This window comes from Phyllobates terribilis, unplaced genomic scaffold, assembly GCF_046119375.1.
Source record: "Phyllobates terribilis strain yellow unplaced genomic scaffold, ASM4611937v1 Scaffold_2__4_contigs__length_985480577, whole genome shotgun sequence".
Taxonomy (NCBI): domain Eukaryota; kingdom Metazoa; phylum Chordata; class Amphibia; order Anura; family Dendrobatidae; genus Phyllobates; species Phyllobates terribilis.
Window position 1 is genome coordinate 500,367,520 of NW_027362762.1, and position 20,628 is coordinate 500,388,147.

General features: G+C 43.3%; 1 protein-coding gene across 4 annotated transcripts in view; it reads left to right on the forward strand.

The window, feature by feature from the left end:
- LOC141252842 (uncharacterized) overlaps positions 1–20,628 on the forward strand; it is a 206,822-nt gene that overhangs the window by 46,545 nt on the left and 139,649 nt on the right. For all 4 annotated transcript variants that reach the window (XM_073670602.1, XM_073670599.1, XM_073670601.1 and 1 more), the window contains one exon: positions 1,699–1,825. In XM_073670602.1, coding sequence (XP_073526703.1) covers positions 1,699–1,825 — 127 coding nt within the window. The remainder of the gene's footprint in view (positions 1–1,698; positions 1,826–20,628) is intronic.

A 20,628-nucleotide genomic window follows, 5' to 3' on the forward strand; every position in this document is an offset into this window, starting at 1 on the left:
TCATTTAGTCTATGTAAGAATAAAAAAATTGCTTTATTATGGGTTTTTCCCATGTATCGCTAGGGTATACTATCACTTTATTATTGGTGGGGGTATGATCTCAAGGACCCCCATGATTCTGATCCTGAGGGGCAACAAAGCTATTTTAATGCTGCATCCATTTGTGATATGGGTGTCTAGGATCACTATTGTGCAGTGAAAGCCTTTGAATGCAGAGGTAAGTCAGAGATGCAATTCTTACCTTCTCAGTATCGAGGGGGTCTCACAGGTCAAACCCTCACCATTCATATAGTCATTTCATATACTGTGATTTACCATCACGTTTAGTGCTGTATTTCCTTCATTGTGTTTCCCATTCACAGTTGAGTCCTAGCTACCCACTATAGAGATAACTACAGCACCACCATATCCCAGTAAGGCAATGCTGCAGTTCACTGCTCAACGAGGTAGCAAGGAGCACCGCTCCGCATGGAAAACTTAGAAGAAAATGCAGTGCCATACCAGTCATTAGTCCACCACTGATCATAAAGTGATAGCATATTAAAAGGAAATACCGGTTTAATGCCCTGTCCTGTAGGGTACTCCAGGGAGATAAAAAAAAATGTGCACTGTCCTTGCTTTCATAAACTATAAAGATGAGATACCCAGTGCACTTGTATTATTTTTAGCTCACTTGTAATTGTCTGACAGGAGCCTCTTCTCACTGCTCCCCCTTCTCGTCTGGGATATTACGTCACACAGCACTGTGCAGCTCCGCGCTGGAAGTAACAGCCAGTCCGAGAAGAGGGGGCATAGCCTGCTCCTGGCTTTTAATAACAGCAGCCAGCCCTTTGGTGTCTCCTTCACTGCAGCAATAGATGAGGGGGCATGTCAGGGGCATGGCCATCCCCCAGTTTCTAGCAGTAACCAGCCCCCTGATAATATCTCCTTCACTGCAGGGCTACTAGCAGGGAGCAGGTCATGCTGCCTCCACATCCCCTTACCTCGGACTGCAGACAGGGAGACATTATCAGGGGCTGGCGTGACAGCAGCTGCTCTTCACTGCTCAACCCTTTCCCCCCACAGGAGGGAGCTTCACACTGCTTTGTGATGTATTTTCCCAGATGGGAGGGGAGAGCAGTGAGGAGCAGCTGCTGTCACACTGAATTACAAGTGTTTGAAAGATAACAGAACTGCACTGGGCATCTCATCTTTCTAGGTTATGAGGGTAGGGATAGTTCAACATTATATTTATCTCCCTGGAGCACCCCATTTAAAAGGGTTTTTCAAGAGTTTGAAAAAATTAGCTCTGAATAGGAAGCATGGATAAATGAAAAATAACCCCAGTTGCTCCAGCTCTGATGCTATGGGCATTATTACTGCAGCAAAGTAAAAAAACGCAGTCCAGGTTCATTGACTAATTTTTTAAATTCACAGTAAACCCCACTGAGGAAACTATCAAGGAAACTGTTGCTGCATCACCCCCGACTCTAGATTATTAGATGCAGGCACAAATGCAGATTTTTGAATTGTATACTTTCCAGTCCAACAATACAAAACATTAAAGCTTGGTGAAAAGGTAAACAATGTAAAAGAACAAGGGACTATATATAAAAAATATATTTAGAACTTTTTGCATAACATGTGTATTATCATTTTTTTTCTACATAACGTTTCCATTTTTTAGTTTTGTTCTGTTTATTTCTTTGCATCCCACAGCAGCAGAAATATGTTCATCTTGAAGATTGTAGAAGATCGGATAATTTCATGCCTCAATATACGGCTGCTACTGATGGTTTAGTTGAATCAAATGCGGATGTGAGTGATAGTTTGCACAGACGACTAGGTAAGTGCTGTCGAGTTCCTATCATGTCCAAAGTATTGTATACACAGATTTTATATACATTTTCTTCCAGCCAAGACAAAGATTCCTTTTATACATACAGTTATATGAAAAAGTTTGGGCACCCCAATTAATCTTAAGCTTAATGTTTTTTAAAAATTGGTGTTTTTGCAACAGCTATTTCAGTTTGATATATGTAATAACTGTTGGACACAGTAATGTTTCTGCCTTGAAATGAGGTTTATTGTACTAACAGAAAATGTGCAATCTGCATTCAAGCAAAATTTGACAGGTGCATAAGTATGGGCACCTCACCAGAAAATTGACATTAATATTTAGTAGATCCTCCTTTTGCAAAAATAACAGCCTCTAGTCGCTTCCTGTAGCTTTTAATGAGTTCCTGGATCCTGGATGAAGGTATTTTTGACCATTCCTCTTTACAAAACAATTCCAGTTCAGTTAAGTTTGATGGTCGCCGAGCATGGACAGCCCTCTTCAAATGATCCCACAGATGTTCAATGATATTCAGGTCTGGGGACTGGGATGGCCATTCCAGAACATTGTAATTGTTCCTCTGCATGAATGCCTGAGTAGATTTGGAGCGGTGTTTTGGATCATTGTCTTGTTGAAAGATCCATCCCCTGCGTAACTTCAACTTTGTCACTGATTCGTGAACATTATTGTCAAGAATCTGCTGATACTGAGTGGAATCCATGCGTCCCTCAACTTTAACAAGATTCCCGGTGCCGGCATTGCCCACACAGCCCCAAAGCATGATGGAACCTCCACCCAATTTTACTGTGGGTAGCAAGTGTTTTTCTTGGAATGCTGTGTTTTTTTGCCGCCATGCATAACGCCTTTTTGTATGACCAAACAACTCAATCTTGGTTTCATCAGTCCACATGACCTTTTTCCATAAAGAAATTGGCTTCTCCAAATGTGCTTTTGCATACCTCAGCCGACTCTGTTTGTGGCGTGCTTGCAGAAACGGCTTCTTTCGCATCACTCTCCCATACAGCTTCTCCTTGTGCAAAGTGCGTTGTATAGTTGACCGATGCACAGTGACACCATCTGCAGCAAGTTGATACTGCAGCTCTCTGGAGGTGGTCTGAGGATTGTCCTTGACTGATCTCACCATTCTTCTTCTCTGCCTTTCTGATGTTTTTCTTGGCCTGCCACTTCTGGCCTTAACAAGAACTGTCCCTGTGTTCTTCCATTTCCTTACTATGTTCCTCACAGTGGAAACTGACAGGTTAAATCTCTGAGACAGCTTTTTGTATCCTTCCCCTGAACAACTATGTTGAATAATCTTTGTTTTCAGATCATTTGACAGTTATTTTGAGGAGCCCATGATGCCACTCTTCAGAGGAGATTCAAACAGGAAAACAACTTGCAAGTGGCCACTTAAAGTAGCTTTTCTCGTGATTGCATACACCCGGCTATGAAGTTCAAAGCTCAATGAGGTTACAAAACCAAAAAAAGTGCTTTAGTAAGTCAGTAAAAAGTAGGTAGGAGTATTTAAAAGAAGAAAATGATAAGGGTGCCCATACTTATGCACCTGTCAAATTTTGTTTGAATGCAGATTGCACATTTTCTGTTAGTACAATAAACCTAATTTCAAGGCAGAAACATTACTGTGTCCAACAGTTATTACATATATCAAACTGAAATAGCTGTTGCAAAAGCACCAATTTTTATAAAACATTAAGCTTAAGATTAATAGGGGTGCCCAAACTTTTTCATATAACTGTATTTGGTGGTTTAAACTTCACTTCTTGACTTATATTGCAGTGACATACTTGCCATTTTCCTGGCAGATGATGAGTAAGATTCATACTAAAATCTTGAATGAATCTTAAAGAGAATATGTCAGCAGGATTTCACCCCCAAACTAGTTATATGTGCATGTAACTTTTTCAAAGTTAACCAGCAATATGTTTACATGGCCAATCACTTACTGAGAAATCAGCATTTGAATTGATATGCAAATGAGGCTGAAGAGCTATTTGTAGACCTGATGCCTCTGTCACTCTAGCTCTATTACCAGCCCAGTGCATCTTCCTCCTGCTTCACTGACAGCCCCTATACTGTGTGACATCAGGCAGAGATATCAGTTAAGCAGGAGGTGGTGGCACTGGGTGGGGATTAGAGCTGGAGTCATAGGGGTTTCAGATCGACCATAGTCTTTCAGATCCATTTGCATATCAGTTCAAAAACTGATTTCTCAGTAATGGAGGAATGAACTGGTCATGTAAGGATATTGCTGAATTTGTCTTTGCAAGAGCTACATGGACATTTAATTAGTTTGATGTGTGAAATCCTGCTGACTGATTCCCTTTAACTTCTTCCTGCACCCACAAATACGTACATCAAAAACAATAATACACTGACGAAGTTCCCAAGCTTGATGCAAAAATCTATCACAGTATATAAAGTCAATGCCGAAAGTGTTGGCACCCTTGAAATTGTTCCAGAAAATGAAGTACAGTATTTCTCCCAGAAAATTATTGCAATTACACATGTTTTGTTATACACATGCTTATTTCCTTTGTGAGTATTGGAACAACACAAAAAAACAGAGCAAACAAAGGAAAATTGGACATAATTTCACACAAAACCCCAAAAATGGGTCAGAAAAAATTGTTGGCACCTTTCCAAAATTGGGGAAAAGAACTTTATTTCAAGCATATGATGCTCGTTTAAACTATCCTGTGGCTAGTAACAGGTGTGGGCAGAACGAAAATCACACCTGAAACAAGATAAAAAGGGGAGAAATTGACTCAGTCTTTGCATTGTGTGTCTGTGTGTGCCACACTAAGCATGGAGAAAAGAAAGAGGGGAAGAGTACTGTCTGAGGACTTGAGAACCAAAATTAATGAACAATATCAACAATTTCAAAGTTATAAGTCCATCTCCAGAGATCTTCATGTTCCTTTATCTATGATGTGCAACATAATCAACAAGTTTACAACCCATGGCACTGTAGTTAATCACCCTGGATGTGGACAGCCGAGTAAAATTGATAAATTGATGTAAGGTTTCAACGCAGAATAGTCTGGATGGAGGATAAGCAGCTCCAATCAAGTTTCAAAGAAATTCAAGCTGTCCTGAAGGTTCATGGTGGATCATTGTCAGTGTGCACTATCCTTCGACATTTTAATGAAATGAAACGTTATTGCTGGAGACCCAGGAGGACCCCACTGCTGACACAGAGACATAAAAAAGCTAGACTACAGCTTGCCAAAATGTACGTAAGTAAAAATTCTTCTGGGAAAGCGTCCTGGGGACATATGAGACCAAGATAGAGCTTTTTGGTATAGCACATCATTCTACTGTTTGCCAAAAACTGAATGAGGCCTACAAAGAAAAGAACACAATATCTACAATCAAATATGGTGGAGGTTCAAAGATATTTTGTGATTGTTTTTCTGCCTCTGTCAGAGGGTGCCTTGACAGTGTGCAAGGCATCATGAAATCTGTAGATTACCAAATTATTTTGGGTCACAATGTAGTGCCCAGTGTCAGAAAGCTGGGTTTGCGTCCAAGGTCACGGGTCTTCCAGCAGGATAATGATTATTATTATTATTATTTATTATTATTTATTATTATAGCGCCATTTATTCCATGGCGCTTTACATGTGAAAAACGGGTATACATACATGAACTATTACAAAGATCTTTAACAAAACGTGACGACTGGTACAGGAGGAGCGAGGACCCTGCCCGCGAGGGCTCACAATTTACAAGGGATAGGTGAGGATACAGAAGGTGAGGGTAGAGCTGGTCGTGCAGCAGTATGGTGGAGCAATGGTTACTGCAGATTGTAGGCTAGTCGGAAGAGGTGAGGTTCCTTTTGAAGGTTTCCAAGGTAGGCGAGAGTCTGATGTGTTGGAGTAGAGAGTTCCAGAGTAGGGGGGATGTACGAGAGAAATCTTGTATGCGATTGTGGGAAGAGGAGATAAGAGGGGAGTAGAGAAGGAGATTTTGTTAGGATCGGAGGTTGCATGCAGGTATGTACTGGGAGACTACGTCAGAGATATAAGGAGGAGACAGGTTGTGGATGGCTTTGTATGCCATGGTTAGAGTTTTGAACTGGATTCTCTGTGCAATGGGGAGCCAGTGAAGGGATTGACAGAGAGGAAAGGCTGGGGAATAGCGTGGGGACAGGTGAATTAGTCGGGCAGCAGAGTTTAGGATAGATTGGAGGGGTGTGAGAGTGTTTGAGGGGAGGCCACAGAGCAGGAGCTTGCAATAGTCGAGGCGGGAGATGATGAGGGCATGCACTATTGTTTTTGCAGATTCGTGGTTGAAGAATGTGTGGATCCGGGAGATATTTTTGAGTTGGAGTCAGCAGGAAGAGGAAAGGGCTTGGATAGGTGGTCTGAAGGAGACATCAGAGTCCAGGATTACCCCAAGGCAGCGAGCTTGAGGGACTTGAGAGAGTGGACAGCCATTGACGTTGATAGATAGGTCAGGTGGGGGGGATAAATGAGATGGTGGAAAGACGATGAATTCTGTTTTATCCATATGGAGTTTTAGAAATCTGTCAGACAAGAAGGATGAGATAGCGGACAGACATTGTGGGATTTTGGTTAGTAGGGAGGAGATATCGGGTCCAGAGAGGTAGATCTGTGTGTCGTCAGCAGTGGTACTGAAAGCCATGAGACTCTATGAGTTGTCCCAGGCCAAAGATGTAGATGGAAAAGAGCAGGAGTCCTAGGAATGATCCCAAACATACGTCAAGAAGCACCCAGAAATGTATGGAAACAAAGCGCTAGAGAGTTCTGAAGTGGCCAGCAATGAATCCGGATCAAAATCCCATTGAACACCTGTGGAGAGATCTTAAAATTGCTGTTGGGGAAGGCACCTTTTAAATATCAGAGACCTGGAGCAGTTTGCTGAAGAAGAGTGGTCCAAAATTCTAGTTGAGAGGTGTAAGAAGCTTGTTGATGGTTATAGGAAGCAATTGATTGCTGTTATTTATTCCAAAGGATGGGCAACCAAATATTAAGTTGAGGGTGCCAACAATTCTGTCGTGCCCATTTTTGGGGTTTTGTGTGAAATTATGCCAAATGTGTCTTTTTTTCTCTATTTTTTTGTGGTGTTCCAATGTACACAAAGGAAATAGATATGTGTATAACAGAACATGTGTAATTGCAATAATTTTCTGGGAGAAATACTTAATTTTCTTAAACAATTTCAAGTGTGCCAGCACTTTTGGCCCTGACTGTATATAATACATACAGATGTGTCACAATATAGATATAATAAATATTTATTTTTTTGGCCACTTCATTGCAGGACACAGAAATTGTGGGTGCTGGCTGCTGCTACTAAAAGACTGATAATATAATATAAAAAAGGCGGCTCTTCCTCCGCAGGCTACACCCACCTACTGTCACCAAATTAACGTCAGTTCAGCTTAGCGTACATAGGAGGCAGATACATCTCTGAAGTTCCTAGATCTATTTCTACCTGAATTTTTATTAGTTGTTCCTCTATTTTTTCCCATTTTTGTATGTAGTGATTGTCTTTTAGAGTGGGTAACTGAGTGGACTAGGCCACTTTAACTCACTTAAGATAGTGGAAACAGTGCTGAATCAGTCACAATGTTTCCCCTCTATTTCAGACAGCAGGACTATGTTACCTGCATCCACAGACTTCATAATCATACGCATCATCATTATTACACATAACTCGATTTATGGACATCTATGGTTTGATTTCTTTGCCTGTGTCGATTGGATGGGTTATTACTGACATCTGGTGAGAATTTAATGTCAATATCACCTTTAGCAAGAGATAGAAAAGACAGCGCACATAGGGCTTTATCCGTATAAAAGTAAATACCAGGTCCCACAATCAGTCTGACTCACCTTATGAGGTTGTGTGAGTCACAACCAACTGTGAAGCACCTGTCAGATGGCCGCTGCCGGAGACCCCGCTGATCAGTAGACAATGAGAGGAGATAAGAAGCCGGGCTGATCCTCCGCGCTGGTCCAGAGACACACAAGGGTTAATGATAAACCAAAACTTTCTTTATTCTTTGGCCTACGCATTCGTGGCTACACTGCCATTTCCTCAGGGCTACCAAGTCAATCACAATCCACATATATATAACATATAACTGCAAGTGTCACACATGACGTAATTTCCTGTGAAAACGCCCACATTGTACACAGCAAACTCTAAAAACTAAAAATACTCATAAAAACTCACACATTGAACAATTGATCCTAAAAAGCATGACATTTTTCGCAATGAGATGAATCTCTAGTAAACCACAAGACAATTTTATAGTATCTTTCAAAAATTAAAATTCTGGCATTCACCGGGATCGATGCCGCGAGGCAACATTACTCCAAAAATATGTAAGCCATATCATAGCATCAGACCACTAAGCCATATAGCTGTCTGAAGTCATCAGATGTAGCCCCGTGTAAAACCACTATAGGGAGTACAAATAAATAAAAAAAATAAAAAGAAATTAATATAATATATATATATATATATATATATAAATATATATATATATATATATAAAAAAAAAATAAAAAAAAATAAAATAAAAAAATATATAAAAAAATATTAAAAAAAAAATAATAATAAAAAAAATAAATAAATAAAAAATAAAATAAAAAAATAAAATGTATATATAAAAATATATATATATAAAAAAAAATAAATAAAAAATAAAAAAGGGGGGAAAATATTAGCTAAAAAATTGTTGTAATAATTTATATTAGCAGGAATAATACCATTAACCCTTGTGTGTCTCTGGACCAGCGCGGAGGATCAGCCCGGTTTCTTATCTCCTCTCAATATCACCTTTAGAAATATATTGACATAGAAAATCGATGATGTGTTCAATGCTTATTTCACCCGCTGTAAGTGAACTAGGCATCTACTCCCTAGATTTTCCTCTAGGGGTCCTTGGTGTCCGCTTCACCCAGTGCTCCTTCCTCCCCTCTCTTTCCCCTCTCCTCAGTCTCACTCTTTGAGAGAGGAGGAATCTTACTCTGATTTTGACTCATATCAGGACATTGACCAACCCTCTAACTTAAATGACATGGTGGATAGCCTCTTTCAGGCAGTCATTGTCATTTTACAAGTGAAGGACGTGGACTGTTCTCTTCTATATGTTGTGTCCGAAACTTCTTCTAATTGTTTTGAGGAAGTTCTAACCAAAGAATACAAATACCCAGAAAGGCATTTTCAGAAACATAAGCATCTGGACACTCTATTATCCCTTCTCAGCCAATCTTCTCTTCTTGGCCCAAGAACTTTCTGAATTAGTCAATCAGATTGGGCATGTGGGCAAATACCACTCAGGAAGCAACCAGATGCTTTTCTCAGGCGTTTAGCAACATTGTTGCCGTTTGAACATTTCTTTTGCTCAGAGTTTCAAGCGCAGATTCAACTTCAAAAAAATTCCATGCAAGCCTGTCTTTCATATACTTTCTTCTTTTTGAAACCAGACTACATGAAATTATTTCAGAAGCTACTGAAGGCAAGAGAACTTTTGCTTCCACAAAGAAAGAAAAAGCTTTCCTCAAATCCATCGCTATCCTAGAAACCCCGGAGCCAGCCTCACCAGATCACCAAGTCAAGAATCAAAAAGTCATCTTCTGCTTGTTAGGGTGTGCTCTTCTCTTCTGGGACATTTGGCTCGCCATAGTTAAGGTGCCTGGATAAGAGAGGTCAAATTTTTCCAGTTACAACATAAACTTCTTTACCATCCTCTACAACCATTTTTTCAGATCTTGTTCCCCCATTCATCATTCATTCATTCATGCTTCTAGTTCCTACCAAGCCATATTCTTTTTCTAACTATCAGGCGTTATCGTCCCCTCTCCTCATGGGGAAGATTCACAGGTATTTATTCAAATAAGTATGGCTGAATCAGAAATATCTCAACAAGTGAGTTTGGCTACAGTGCTTCCAGATACAACCCTTTGTTTCAATCACAGCTTACATAGAGCCCTGTGAGTTCCTTTCTTCATTAGACATCCATGATGCCTATGTCCACGTTCCTTCCTCACTAGAGTTTTCTCTGCCTTGTAGTTCACACTACTTATTGTCAGTTTGTCATGCTCCCCTTCAGGTTGGCAGAGCTTCCCAAGTGTTCACAAAGGTCATGACACACCTTTGTGCAAGGGGGTCAGTGATAATTTCTAGTGTTGAGCGAGCATGCTCGACACTGCTCAGTACTCGCCCGAGCATCTCACTACTCAGGATGTTCGGCGAGCACCGAGCATTTTCGGGTTACTCGGGCGGGAGCTCGGGTCTCCACCCTGCATGTTTGGCGCTCTTTACAGAGCCAATGAACATGCAGGGATTGCCAGTCAGTCACTGTTGGTTGTGGGCATTACAGTGATTGACTGGCCGCACAGCGTCACCTCGAGTATTTAAAACAGGGCGCCCCATCTTGGACACAGTCGCTCCGGATCAGACAGTGTAGGGAGAGTGTTGCTGAGCTAGGGAGAGATTTATACTGCGAAATAGGTCGTGTAGGGTCTCTAAAGCCTGCAAAATGATGAGCACACTTTTAGTCAGTGACTTGGGTGTCAGAGATGCTTCCAGGGGTCTTCCCCATGCTGTTCCCATGTCTTTTCAGCACTGTATGCATGTGTCACACAGCACATGGCCAGATAAGGTTGTAAAATGTTAAAATGACATTTCCCGGTGAATGCATTTGTCACGGTTGAAAGCAATACAAAAGTGCAAAAACGCATAAAAAATGCTACTTGTGAACATAGCCCAAGGTGTGGAGGAGTATTTTTGTTTTTGGTTATTTATTTTACCTTATACACAATTCTTTACCCTGGAAAGGAAGTTCATTAACATATTTCACAGGAAAACCGTTTCAGTTTCGTTTTTGAACGTTTTATTGTGAGTCCGTAAAAGTGGTTTAATATCTCTGACCACGTTGTTGACAGCAGTGACCTGGGGGTCAGAAATGCTTCCTGCGGCGATCCCCATGCTGTCCCCATGTCATTTGAGCACTGTCACTATCGCTTTGGGCACTTTTTAGGCTTTCTACAGACTGCCAGGGTTGCCGCCGCAAAAATGCTGGGGTCTCCCATAGACTAACATTGGGCTCGTTGCTAGGGTCGAGCACCCGAGTATCACGGTGAGCTCGGCCCGAGCTTCGAGCACCCGAGCATTTTAGTGCTCGCTCAACACTAGTAATTTCCTATCTGGACAACATTCTCATCAAGACTACTTCTTAGTCTGAGAACTTGTAATGTCTACATTTAACCATGGACACTATTTCAATTCAGCTGGATAATCAACAGACCAAAGTGTTTCGATCCCAATGCATCCTATTTCTTAGGATGCTGTTCGAAACCTCCTGGAAGACAGGTATCCTATATATAAAAAAGGGTAGATAGCCAGAAAAGTATATACCGTATATAAAAATACAAACCTTACTGTTACATACAGTGGGGAAAATAAGTATTTGATACACTGTCGATTTTGCATGTTTTCTCACCTACAAAGAATGGAGATGTCTGTAATTTTTATAGTAGGAATTTTTATCGTAGGTACACTTCACCTGTGAGAGACACAACCTTAAAAAAAATCCAGAAAATCATATTGTATGATTTTTACATAATTAATTTGCATTTTATTGCATGAAATAAGTATTTGATATAATAGAAAAACAAAACAGAACTTAATATTTAGTACAGAAACCCTTGTTTGCAATTACAGATGCCAGATGTTTCCTGTAGTTCTTGACCAAGTTTGCACACACTGCAGCAGGGATTTTGGCCCATTCCTCCATACAGATCTTCTCCAGATCTTTCAGGTTTCGGGGCTGTCACTGGGCAACATTGAGTTTCAGCTCTCTCCAAAGGTTTTCTGTTGGGTTCAGGTCTGGAGACTAGTAAGGCCACTTCAGGACCTTGACATGCTCTTTATGGAAGCACTCCTTAGTTTCACTGGCTGTGTGCTTTAGGTGATTGTCATGTTAGAAGACCCAGTCACAACCCATCTTCAATACTCTTACTGAGGGAAGGAGGTTGTTGGCGAAAATCTCTCGATACATGACCCCATCCATCCTCCCTTGAATACGGTGCAGTTGTCCTGTCTCTTTTGCAGAAAAGCACCCCCAAAGTATGATGTTTCCCCCATCATGCTTCACGATTGGAACGGTGGTCTTGGGGTTGTACTCAACCTTATTCTTCCTTCAAGCCTGGCGAGTGGAGTTGATACCAAAAAGTTCTATTTTAGTCTCATCTAACCACATGTCCTTCTCCCATGCCTCCTCTGAATCATCCAGATGGTCATTGGTAATCTTCAAATGGGCCTGGACGTGTGCTGGCGTGAGCAGGTGGAACTTGTGTGGCCTGCAGGATTTTAATCTATGATGGCATAGAGAGTTATTACAGTAATGTTTGAGACTGTGGTCCCAGCTCTCTTCAGATCATTGACCAGGACCTCCCATGTAGCTCTGGACTGATTCATGACCTTTCTCAGAATCATCATTACCACATGAGGCGAGATCTTCAAGGAGCCCCAGGCTGATGAGGATTTACAGTCATCTTGTGTTTCTTCCATTTTCTAATATTTGCACCAACAGTTGTTGCTTTCTCTCCAAGCTGCTTGACTATAGTCCTGTAGCTCATCCTAGCCTTGTGCAAGTCAACAATTTTGTCCCTGGAGTCCTTAGACAGCTCTTTGGTCTTGGCCATGGTGGAGAGGTTGGAATGTGATTGATTGAGTGTGTGGACAGGTGTCTTTTATACAGGTAACAAGTTCAAATTGGTACAATTAATACAGGTAATTAGTGCAGAGTAGGAAAAACTAACAGGTCTATGAGAGACTGGATTCTTGCTGGTTGGTAGGTGATTAAATACTTATTTTATGCAATAAAATGCAATTTAATTATGTAAAAGTCAAACAATGTGATTTTCTGATGTTTATTTTTAGATTCTGTCTCTCACAGTTGAAGTGTAACTACAATAAAAATTACAGATCTCTCCATTCTTTGTAGGTGGGAAAACTTGCAAAATAGGCAGTGTATCAAATACGTATTTTCCCCACTGTATATTGCAAAAAGGGGATAAAAACCGGATGAGTCACACAGAAACAAAAAGCTACACACAGCGGTAGGAGATGCAAAGGAGAAAAGCAAACATAGTAGTGAAATTGTCAATGGCTGTGAACTATAAAAGTATAGATATAAGTGATAAGTGTATATTCAGATAACACATAGATAATATTAAGATCCCTAAAACTACTGTAGTAAAGAGAAATTCACCCCGCACCCTCCTCTTCTCTCACAGGGAATTGCGGTAGCAACAAGAACTGACATTCAGAAGTCTCCTAGAAATAAACTGGTACAATGGGCATAAAGAAGTAGGAAATTAGGCATAGTTGGGAAGTGACAATCTTAATTAACATTCAGGCAGCTCCTTTTTGAAGGAAAGGACACCTGGAGTACCAACGGGGATGTCTATTGTGCATAGACAGAGGTTTATAGATTGGACATGTAATTAAGACAGGAATGGTCTTTTCAGAGGGTTGTGTATCAAAAGGGTATGTGTGCTTACACATAGACAGAGAAGTGGGAGAAGCCACTTTTGTCCACAGGAAATACATCCTGACTTGAAATGCCAGTTGAGTCAGCACTGATGAAAAGTTAGGAATATCGGGGTCTGTATAGATCTGATAGTGATGGGACATACATTTTCAGCTTCAGGGCTAATAGAGGAAGAATATGCATATTTTTTCATAATTGTGACACCTGCCTATAAGTCCCAAATTAATAGTAAGAGATCGCTGACAACAGCCATGTCATGTTTGGTCTCTGGGGAAAGGTAAAATCCCTATAAAAATATCTCAAACTTCAGCAGTCGTCAGGAGTGGAGATATCTCATTAGTTGGGAATTTCATAAAATCCTGAAAGGCTGAGAACATCCCATAACCCAGCCCGTGTGAGGTAATCTCAGGGGGTATGTCAAGGCGAATTATGATCTGGGGTCCTGTAGAGAGATACTATACACATCGGTGTATGCATGAATCCAGTTCACTGCCAGTCTCCAATTGAAGTCCTCTCCTTCGGCTAAGTTGAATCATCTCTGTTAGCACCTTAGTAAGTTTCTTTTCTTATTCCTTTTCATTTTATGAAACTGTATATGCTGTATTGTTTGTCCCCCTTTTTGTAAAATCTCTTGTATATTTTTTATTAACACGGTCTATCGTTCTTGATTAAATATAAAATTTAATAGTTCTGTTCCTTTTGTTCTGTAAACCGCCCCCCGAAGCCAAATGCTACCAGAACCAGGTATGCAGTCGGCCTGTGTATTAAAAAACGACTAGTGGTGGCAGCGAGTCGTCTTGGGTTATCGTGGACTTAGCAGTGACCGTACAGGGGTATATACATTATTATTATTAATATTTCTTATTATAGCGCCATTTATTCCATGACGCTTTACATGTGAAAAGGGGGGTATATATAGCAAACAATTACAATAATCTTGAACAAAAACGCAACGACAAACTGGTACAGAAGGAGAGAGGACCCTGCCCGCGAGGGCTCACTATGTACAAGGGATGGGTCAGGATACAGTAGGTGAGGATAGAGCTGGTCGTGCAGCGATGTGGTGGAGCAATGGTTACTGCAGGTTGTAGGTGTTAGAACCCTCCTGTTTGTTTTTTCCATCTTGTGTTTTGCTGTCATGTGACCATCTGCCTTTATATTCCAGCTCCGCCTTTTTGGCTGTGCTGGACTTCAGTGTTGTTTGTCTGTTTTGCTAGCCAGGTGTTTCTGTGCCTATATCTCTCTGTTCGCTTGGTCCTTTGGGACCTCTAGTACCTTTTTGTCAGTTTATCTTTTGTTTTCTGCAACTACCTTCTCTGTTCAGGAGGTGTCCCATTTTTGTTCCAGTCCTTAGTTCTTTTAGGGACCCCTTCCCTTTATTCTATAGGTCTTTGTTCAGACTAGCCTAGGACTAAGGCAGGTCTGTTTGCTAGGAACAGGCAGCCCGCTACATCCTAGGGATTCAGCTTAGTCTTACTGTAGGGAAAGCTTTCCCCTTCTTTCCTTAGTTCTTGTTTGCAGATTATAACAGTAGGCTTGTCGGAAGAGGTGGGTCTTCAGGTTCCTTTTGAAGGTTTCCAAGGTAGGCGAGAGTCTGATGCTTTGGGGTAGAGAGTTCCAGAGTAGAGGAGATGCACAGGAGAAATCTTGTATGCGATTGTGGGAAGAGGAGATGAGAGGGGAGTAGAGAAGGAGATCTTGTGAGCATCATAGGTTGAGTGTAGGTATGTATCAGGAGACTAGGTCACAGATGTATGGAGGAGACAGGTTCTGGATGGCTTTGTATGCCATGGTTAGGGTTTTCAACTGGAGTCTCTTGGGCAATGGGGAGCCAGTGAAGCATTTGACAGAGAGGAGAGGCCAGGGAATAGCGGGGGGATAGGTGGATTAGTCGGGCATCAGAGTTTAGGATAGATTGGAGGGGTGCAAGAGTGTTGGAAGTGAGGCCACAGAGCAGGAGCTTGCAGTAGTTGAGGCGGGAGATGATGAGGGCATGGTATAGTATTTTTGCAGATTCATGATTGAGTTATGTTTGGATCCAGGGGTTGTTTTTGAGTTGGAGTCCGCTGGAAGTGGAAAGGCCTAGGATATGTGGTTTGCAGGAGAGATTAGAGTCCAGGGTTACCCCAAGGCAGCGAGCTTGTGGAACTGGGGAAAGTGGACAACCATTAATTTTGAAGGATAGGTCAGATGGGGGGCCGAATGAGATGGGAGAAAGATGATGAATTCAGTTTTATCCATATTAAGTTTTAGAAATCTAGCAGAGAAGAAGGATGAGATAGTGGACATTCATTGTGGGATTCTGGTTAGTAAGGAGGTGATATCAGGTCCAGAGAGGTAAATCTGTGTGTCGTCAGCATAGAGATGATACGGAAAGCCGTGAGACTCTATGAGCTGTCCCAGGCCGAGGGTGTAAATTGAGAAGAGCAGAAATCCTTGGACTGAACCTTCGGGGACACCGGCAGATAGGAGCCGAGGTGAGTAGGTAGTGTGTGAGTGAGAAACACTGAAGGTCCTGTGTTTTAAGTATGAAGAGATCCAAGATAGGGCCAAGTCTTTGATGCCAAGAGGTGAGAGAGTCTGTAGTAAGAGGGAATGGTCCACTGTGTCAAAGGCAGATGACAGGTCCAGGAGGAGGACAGAGTAGTGTTGCTTGGATTTGGCAGTTAGTAGGTCGTTGGTGACTTTAGTTAGGGCAGTTTCAGTGGAGTGATGTGGTCGGAAGCCAGATTGTAAGCGGTCAATGAGGAAGCAGGAGGAGAGGTGGGAGGACAATTCAGAATGTAGTTTTGAGGCGTAAGGGAGAAGCGATATGGGGCAATAGCTAGTCAGAGTGGATGGGTCAAGGGAGGGCTTTTTGAGGATGGGTGAGATCGAGGCATATTTGAAGCATGAGGGAAAGACAGCAGTTGTTAGTGACAGGTTGAAGAGATGGGTTAAAGTTGGGATGAAGACTGTAGTAAGGTTAGGGATGAGATGTGACAGGATAGGGTGCAGTTCACAGGTGGTGAGGTGTGATTTGGAGAGTAAGTAGGAAAGTTAATCTTCCGTAATGGCGGAGAAGCTGATTTTGGAGGAGGAGGATTGAGTAGATATGAGAAGGGGCTGTGGGGACTTTAGGAAAAAGCTTTGTCTGATGGTATCAATCTTCTCCTTGAGTTGGAGAGCTTAGACAGGGAACAGAGATGAGTAAAGATGAGGTCCAGTGTGTGGCAATCTTTGCGAGTGGCTACGGAAAACCATTGAGCAAGACTGAAGGAGGAAGTGAGGGATTGAAGCTTAGAGGGAAGTGTCAATGGGGATGTTGAAGTCACCCATGATGATAGTAGGGATGTCAGCGGAAAGGAAGTGAAGCAGACAGGTGGTGAAATGGTCGAAGAAAGTGGTGGCTGGCTCTGGGGGGCGGTAAATGACAGCAAGTTGGAGGTTGGAGGGGGAGTAAATGTGCACACAGTGCACCTCATAAGAGGGGAAATTAACAGAGGGCGGCAGTGGAAAAGGAGCAGTTATCTGACAGCAGGATACCAACTCCTCCACCATGCTTGCCGCTGGAGCGGGGTGTGTGTGAAAGATGGAATCCACGATAGGAAAGTGCAGCTGGAGAAGTAGTGTCAGAGGGGGTGACCCAGGTTTCTGTGATGCCGAGGAAGGAAAGTTTGTTAGTAGTGATGAGCGAGCATGCTCGCTACTGCTCAGTGCTCGCCCGAGCATCTCACTGCTCGAGATGCTCGGCTCTCGCCGAGTATTTCCGGGTTGCTCGGGCGGGAACTCGGGTCCCCTCCCTGCTTGTTTGGCGTTCTTTAGAGAGCCAATGAACATGCAGGGATTGCCTGCCATGCACTGTAATGCCGTGGCCATGCTGGTTGTGGGCATTACAGTGATTGGCTGGCCGCACAGCTTCATCAGGTCTATATCAGACCTGGTGCCGCCATGCTCGTCACATTCACTCCAGATCAGACAGTGTAGGGAAAGCTGCTGCTGTGTCAGGGAGAGATTTGCTTGTGTTTTAGGTAGTGTAGGGAGAAAAACCGTACATTACACATATCCATCTTAACAAACAGTCCGTCTGAGGACTAATCCATCTGCAGAGATATCAGGCAGGCAGGTTGTATAAGCAGGCAGTGTATATAGCAGACTGCAGTGCATATAGCACAAGAGGCTCCATTCCAATTCTGCCTTCTGCTGCTGTTAGATATTTCTATACAAAGGCCCAGGTCTCAGGGGCCAGGAATACTTTTCTTTGGATCTTAATCCTCATTATTTGCTTAAAAAGCAATCCAGAGAACACCATTTTTTCTGCGCCATTTGCTTGTTGGCACTGCAGAATACAGCCAGGTCCTTTCCATATTAGAGCGCTAGAAATCCAGCTATTCAAAACTGTGTTTTCTCCGTCAAACGGATCACATATATGTTGTCAGAAAATACTGCCATTTCTGGCCTCCATTAAAAATTTCCTTTAGTGTGTCATTGAAGCAATTCACCGCAGTTGCTGTTCAAACTACTTACCTACAGGCCAGGTATTTAAAACTCTGTATTCTCTATCACACAGATCACATAAAAGTTCGATCCAAACTCAGTCATTTGTAGTGAGCGTGGAAGATACTGTCCTCCATTTAAAATGGGCAAGGCACGTAGCAAGGGACGGGGAACTGGACGTGATGGTAATGGTGCATGCAGAGGCCGAGGACAAGGCCGTGGGCAAGATGAAATTGTGCCACAACAAACACCCCCTTTTTCTCGCCTGACCTTCCTGTCCCAATTTCTAGGGGACCGGAGCACACCACTATTGAACCCAGAGCAGTGTCAAAAGGTTGTTGGTTGGATAGCTTCTAGTCACTTAGCCACCACCACCACCCTGTCTTCCACATGGTCAAGTCTCAGTAGCCGTGAGTCTGGACCGCATATTCCTCACCCTGATCCTCCTTCCTCCCACCATGCCGAGTACCCAGAGACAACTGATCCCACACTTGGACACTGAAGAGCTGTTTACTTTTCCATTTATAGATTCGAGCCTCTCGGCCGGTCTACTTGAAGTGGGGCAAGAGGAGATTGCGTGTAGCGATGCCCAAATATTTGAGCAGCCACGGTCACACGAAGGTGATGGTTGGAAAGTGTCACAAGAGGTGGACGATGATGAGACACAATTGCCCGAAAGTCAGGAGGAGGACCAGGATGCGAAAGTGGAAGACGAGGTGGTGGATGATATAGTAACTGACCCAACCTGGCAGGAGGACGTGCAGAGCGAGGACAGCAGCACACAGGAGGAGGGAGGTAGAGCACCCCAACAGGCAGGAAGAAGCAGTGTGGTGGCCGCAGACAGAAGGCAGGCAACCGTTCCCCGTAACACCAACATGAAGGAAGTTGCCAGTACAACTGTTAGGTCTTCCCGAGTCTGGATGTTTTTTAAAGACTCTGCCTATAACCCCAAAAGGCCATTTGCACCACCTGCCAGGCCAGCATCAGCAGGGGTGGCAAAACAACCAGCCTGACCACCACCAGCATGATCAGGCACATGGCAGCAAAGCACCCGACTTTGTGGGCCGAACCCCAGGGTCCAGGAACAGTGTCTGCGGGTGGCACCATTGCTTATTCCGCTGTTTTGCATGCAAGCCAATCCCCTGTCCATGGTGCATGCAAAGATGCCTCCTGCCCTGCACCTGTCGTTGCACACTCTCAAGTAGCAGCATCAGGAAGCACGTCCATGTCCTTGTCCCAGCGCAGCGTTCAGTTGTCCATACCCCAGTCCTTGGAACGTAAGCGCAAATATGCAGCCAATGCCCCATAGGCCACACTACTAAATTCTCACATTTCACGACTGCTTGCGCTCAAAATGTTGCCTTTTAGGCTCATGGAGATGGAAGCATTCCGCAACCTGATGGTGGCGGCCGTCCCTCGGTACTCGGTCCCCAGCTGCCACTATTTCTCCCGGTGTGCCATCCCCGCATTACACAAGCACGTGTCCCAAAACATTAGCCGTGCTCTCAACAACGCAGTTTCCGGTAAAGTCCACCTAACCACATGTCCACATGGACAAGTGCTTGTGGGCAGGGACGGTACATCTCGCTGACGGCACACTAGGTTAACATAGTGGAAGCCGGGACCCAATTGGACCTTGGGACGGAACATGACATCCCGATGCCAAGGATTGTGGGCCCTAGGTCATTCAGGGTTGCCCCCACGGTCTACAGCTCCTGCACCTCATCCTCCTCAGCCTCCTCCTCCTCTTCAGCCTCCATCTCCGAAATGACCACATCAGTCACAAGCTGGAAGCACTGCAGCACTGCCTCGGCCAAGCGGCAACAGGCTGTGCTGAAGCTAATATGCTTAGGTGAAAAACCGCACAATGCTGAAGAGTTGTGGACAGCTCTGAAAGAGCAGGCAGATCTGTGGCTCACACCGCTGAACCTACAGCCAGGCATGGTCGTGTGTGATAATGGCAGGAACCTGGTGGTGGCTCTGAGGCGAGTCGAGCTCACACACGTACCATGCCTGGCCTATGTGCTTAACCTCATGGTTCAGCGTTTTCTCAAATCCTACCCGGAGCAGCCGGATCTGCTTGTTAAAGTACGCCGCCTGTGTGCCCATTTTAGAAAGTCAGTTACAGCTTCTGCCGCCCTTGCAGCATTTGTATTAGAACCCTCCTTTTTGTTTTTTCTATCTTGTGTTTTGCGGTCACGTGACCATCTGCCTTTAGGATGCCATGCAATTAGCTCTTCGTGTGGACAAGAGACTGAGGTCCAGGGTGAATGAGGTAAAGACTCCTGTAATGTCAGGTCCTAGTCCCCAGAAAATCTGCTCTGACGGCGGAGAACCGATGGAGGTTGGGGCAATGTCACTCTGCTCTCAGGAAAGAGACCGGAGGTTCGCCGAGGGATTGTGTCTTTATTGTGGTAAAGCTAACCATTTGATTAAGTATTGTGAGCTTCGTTTAAGTAAAGAAAAAAAAAGTCAGTTACGCCCGTATAGCTGGTTTACGCTCTGCAGGAGTATTTCTTTCTGGGAGCACTACTTTGCAGGAAAATTTGATTGAATTTCAGGTATTTGTGGATTGTGGTTCAACACTTAATGTGATTGATAAAGGGTTTTTGGAAAACCTTAAATTGTAATCCAAACCTTTGTCATCACCTATTTCTGTGATTGCAATTGATAACACTCCCTTGAAATGTATTACTCACAAGGTTGCTGCATTTCCCCTCACTATCAATGGAGTTCACCAAGAAATTTTGGACTTGGTTGTATTAGATAATTTACCCTC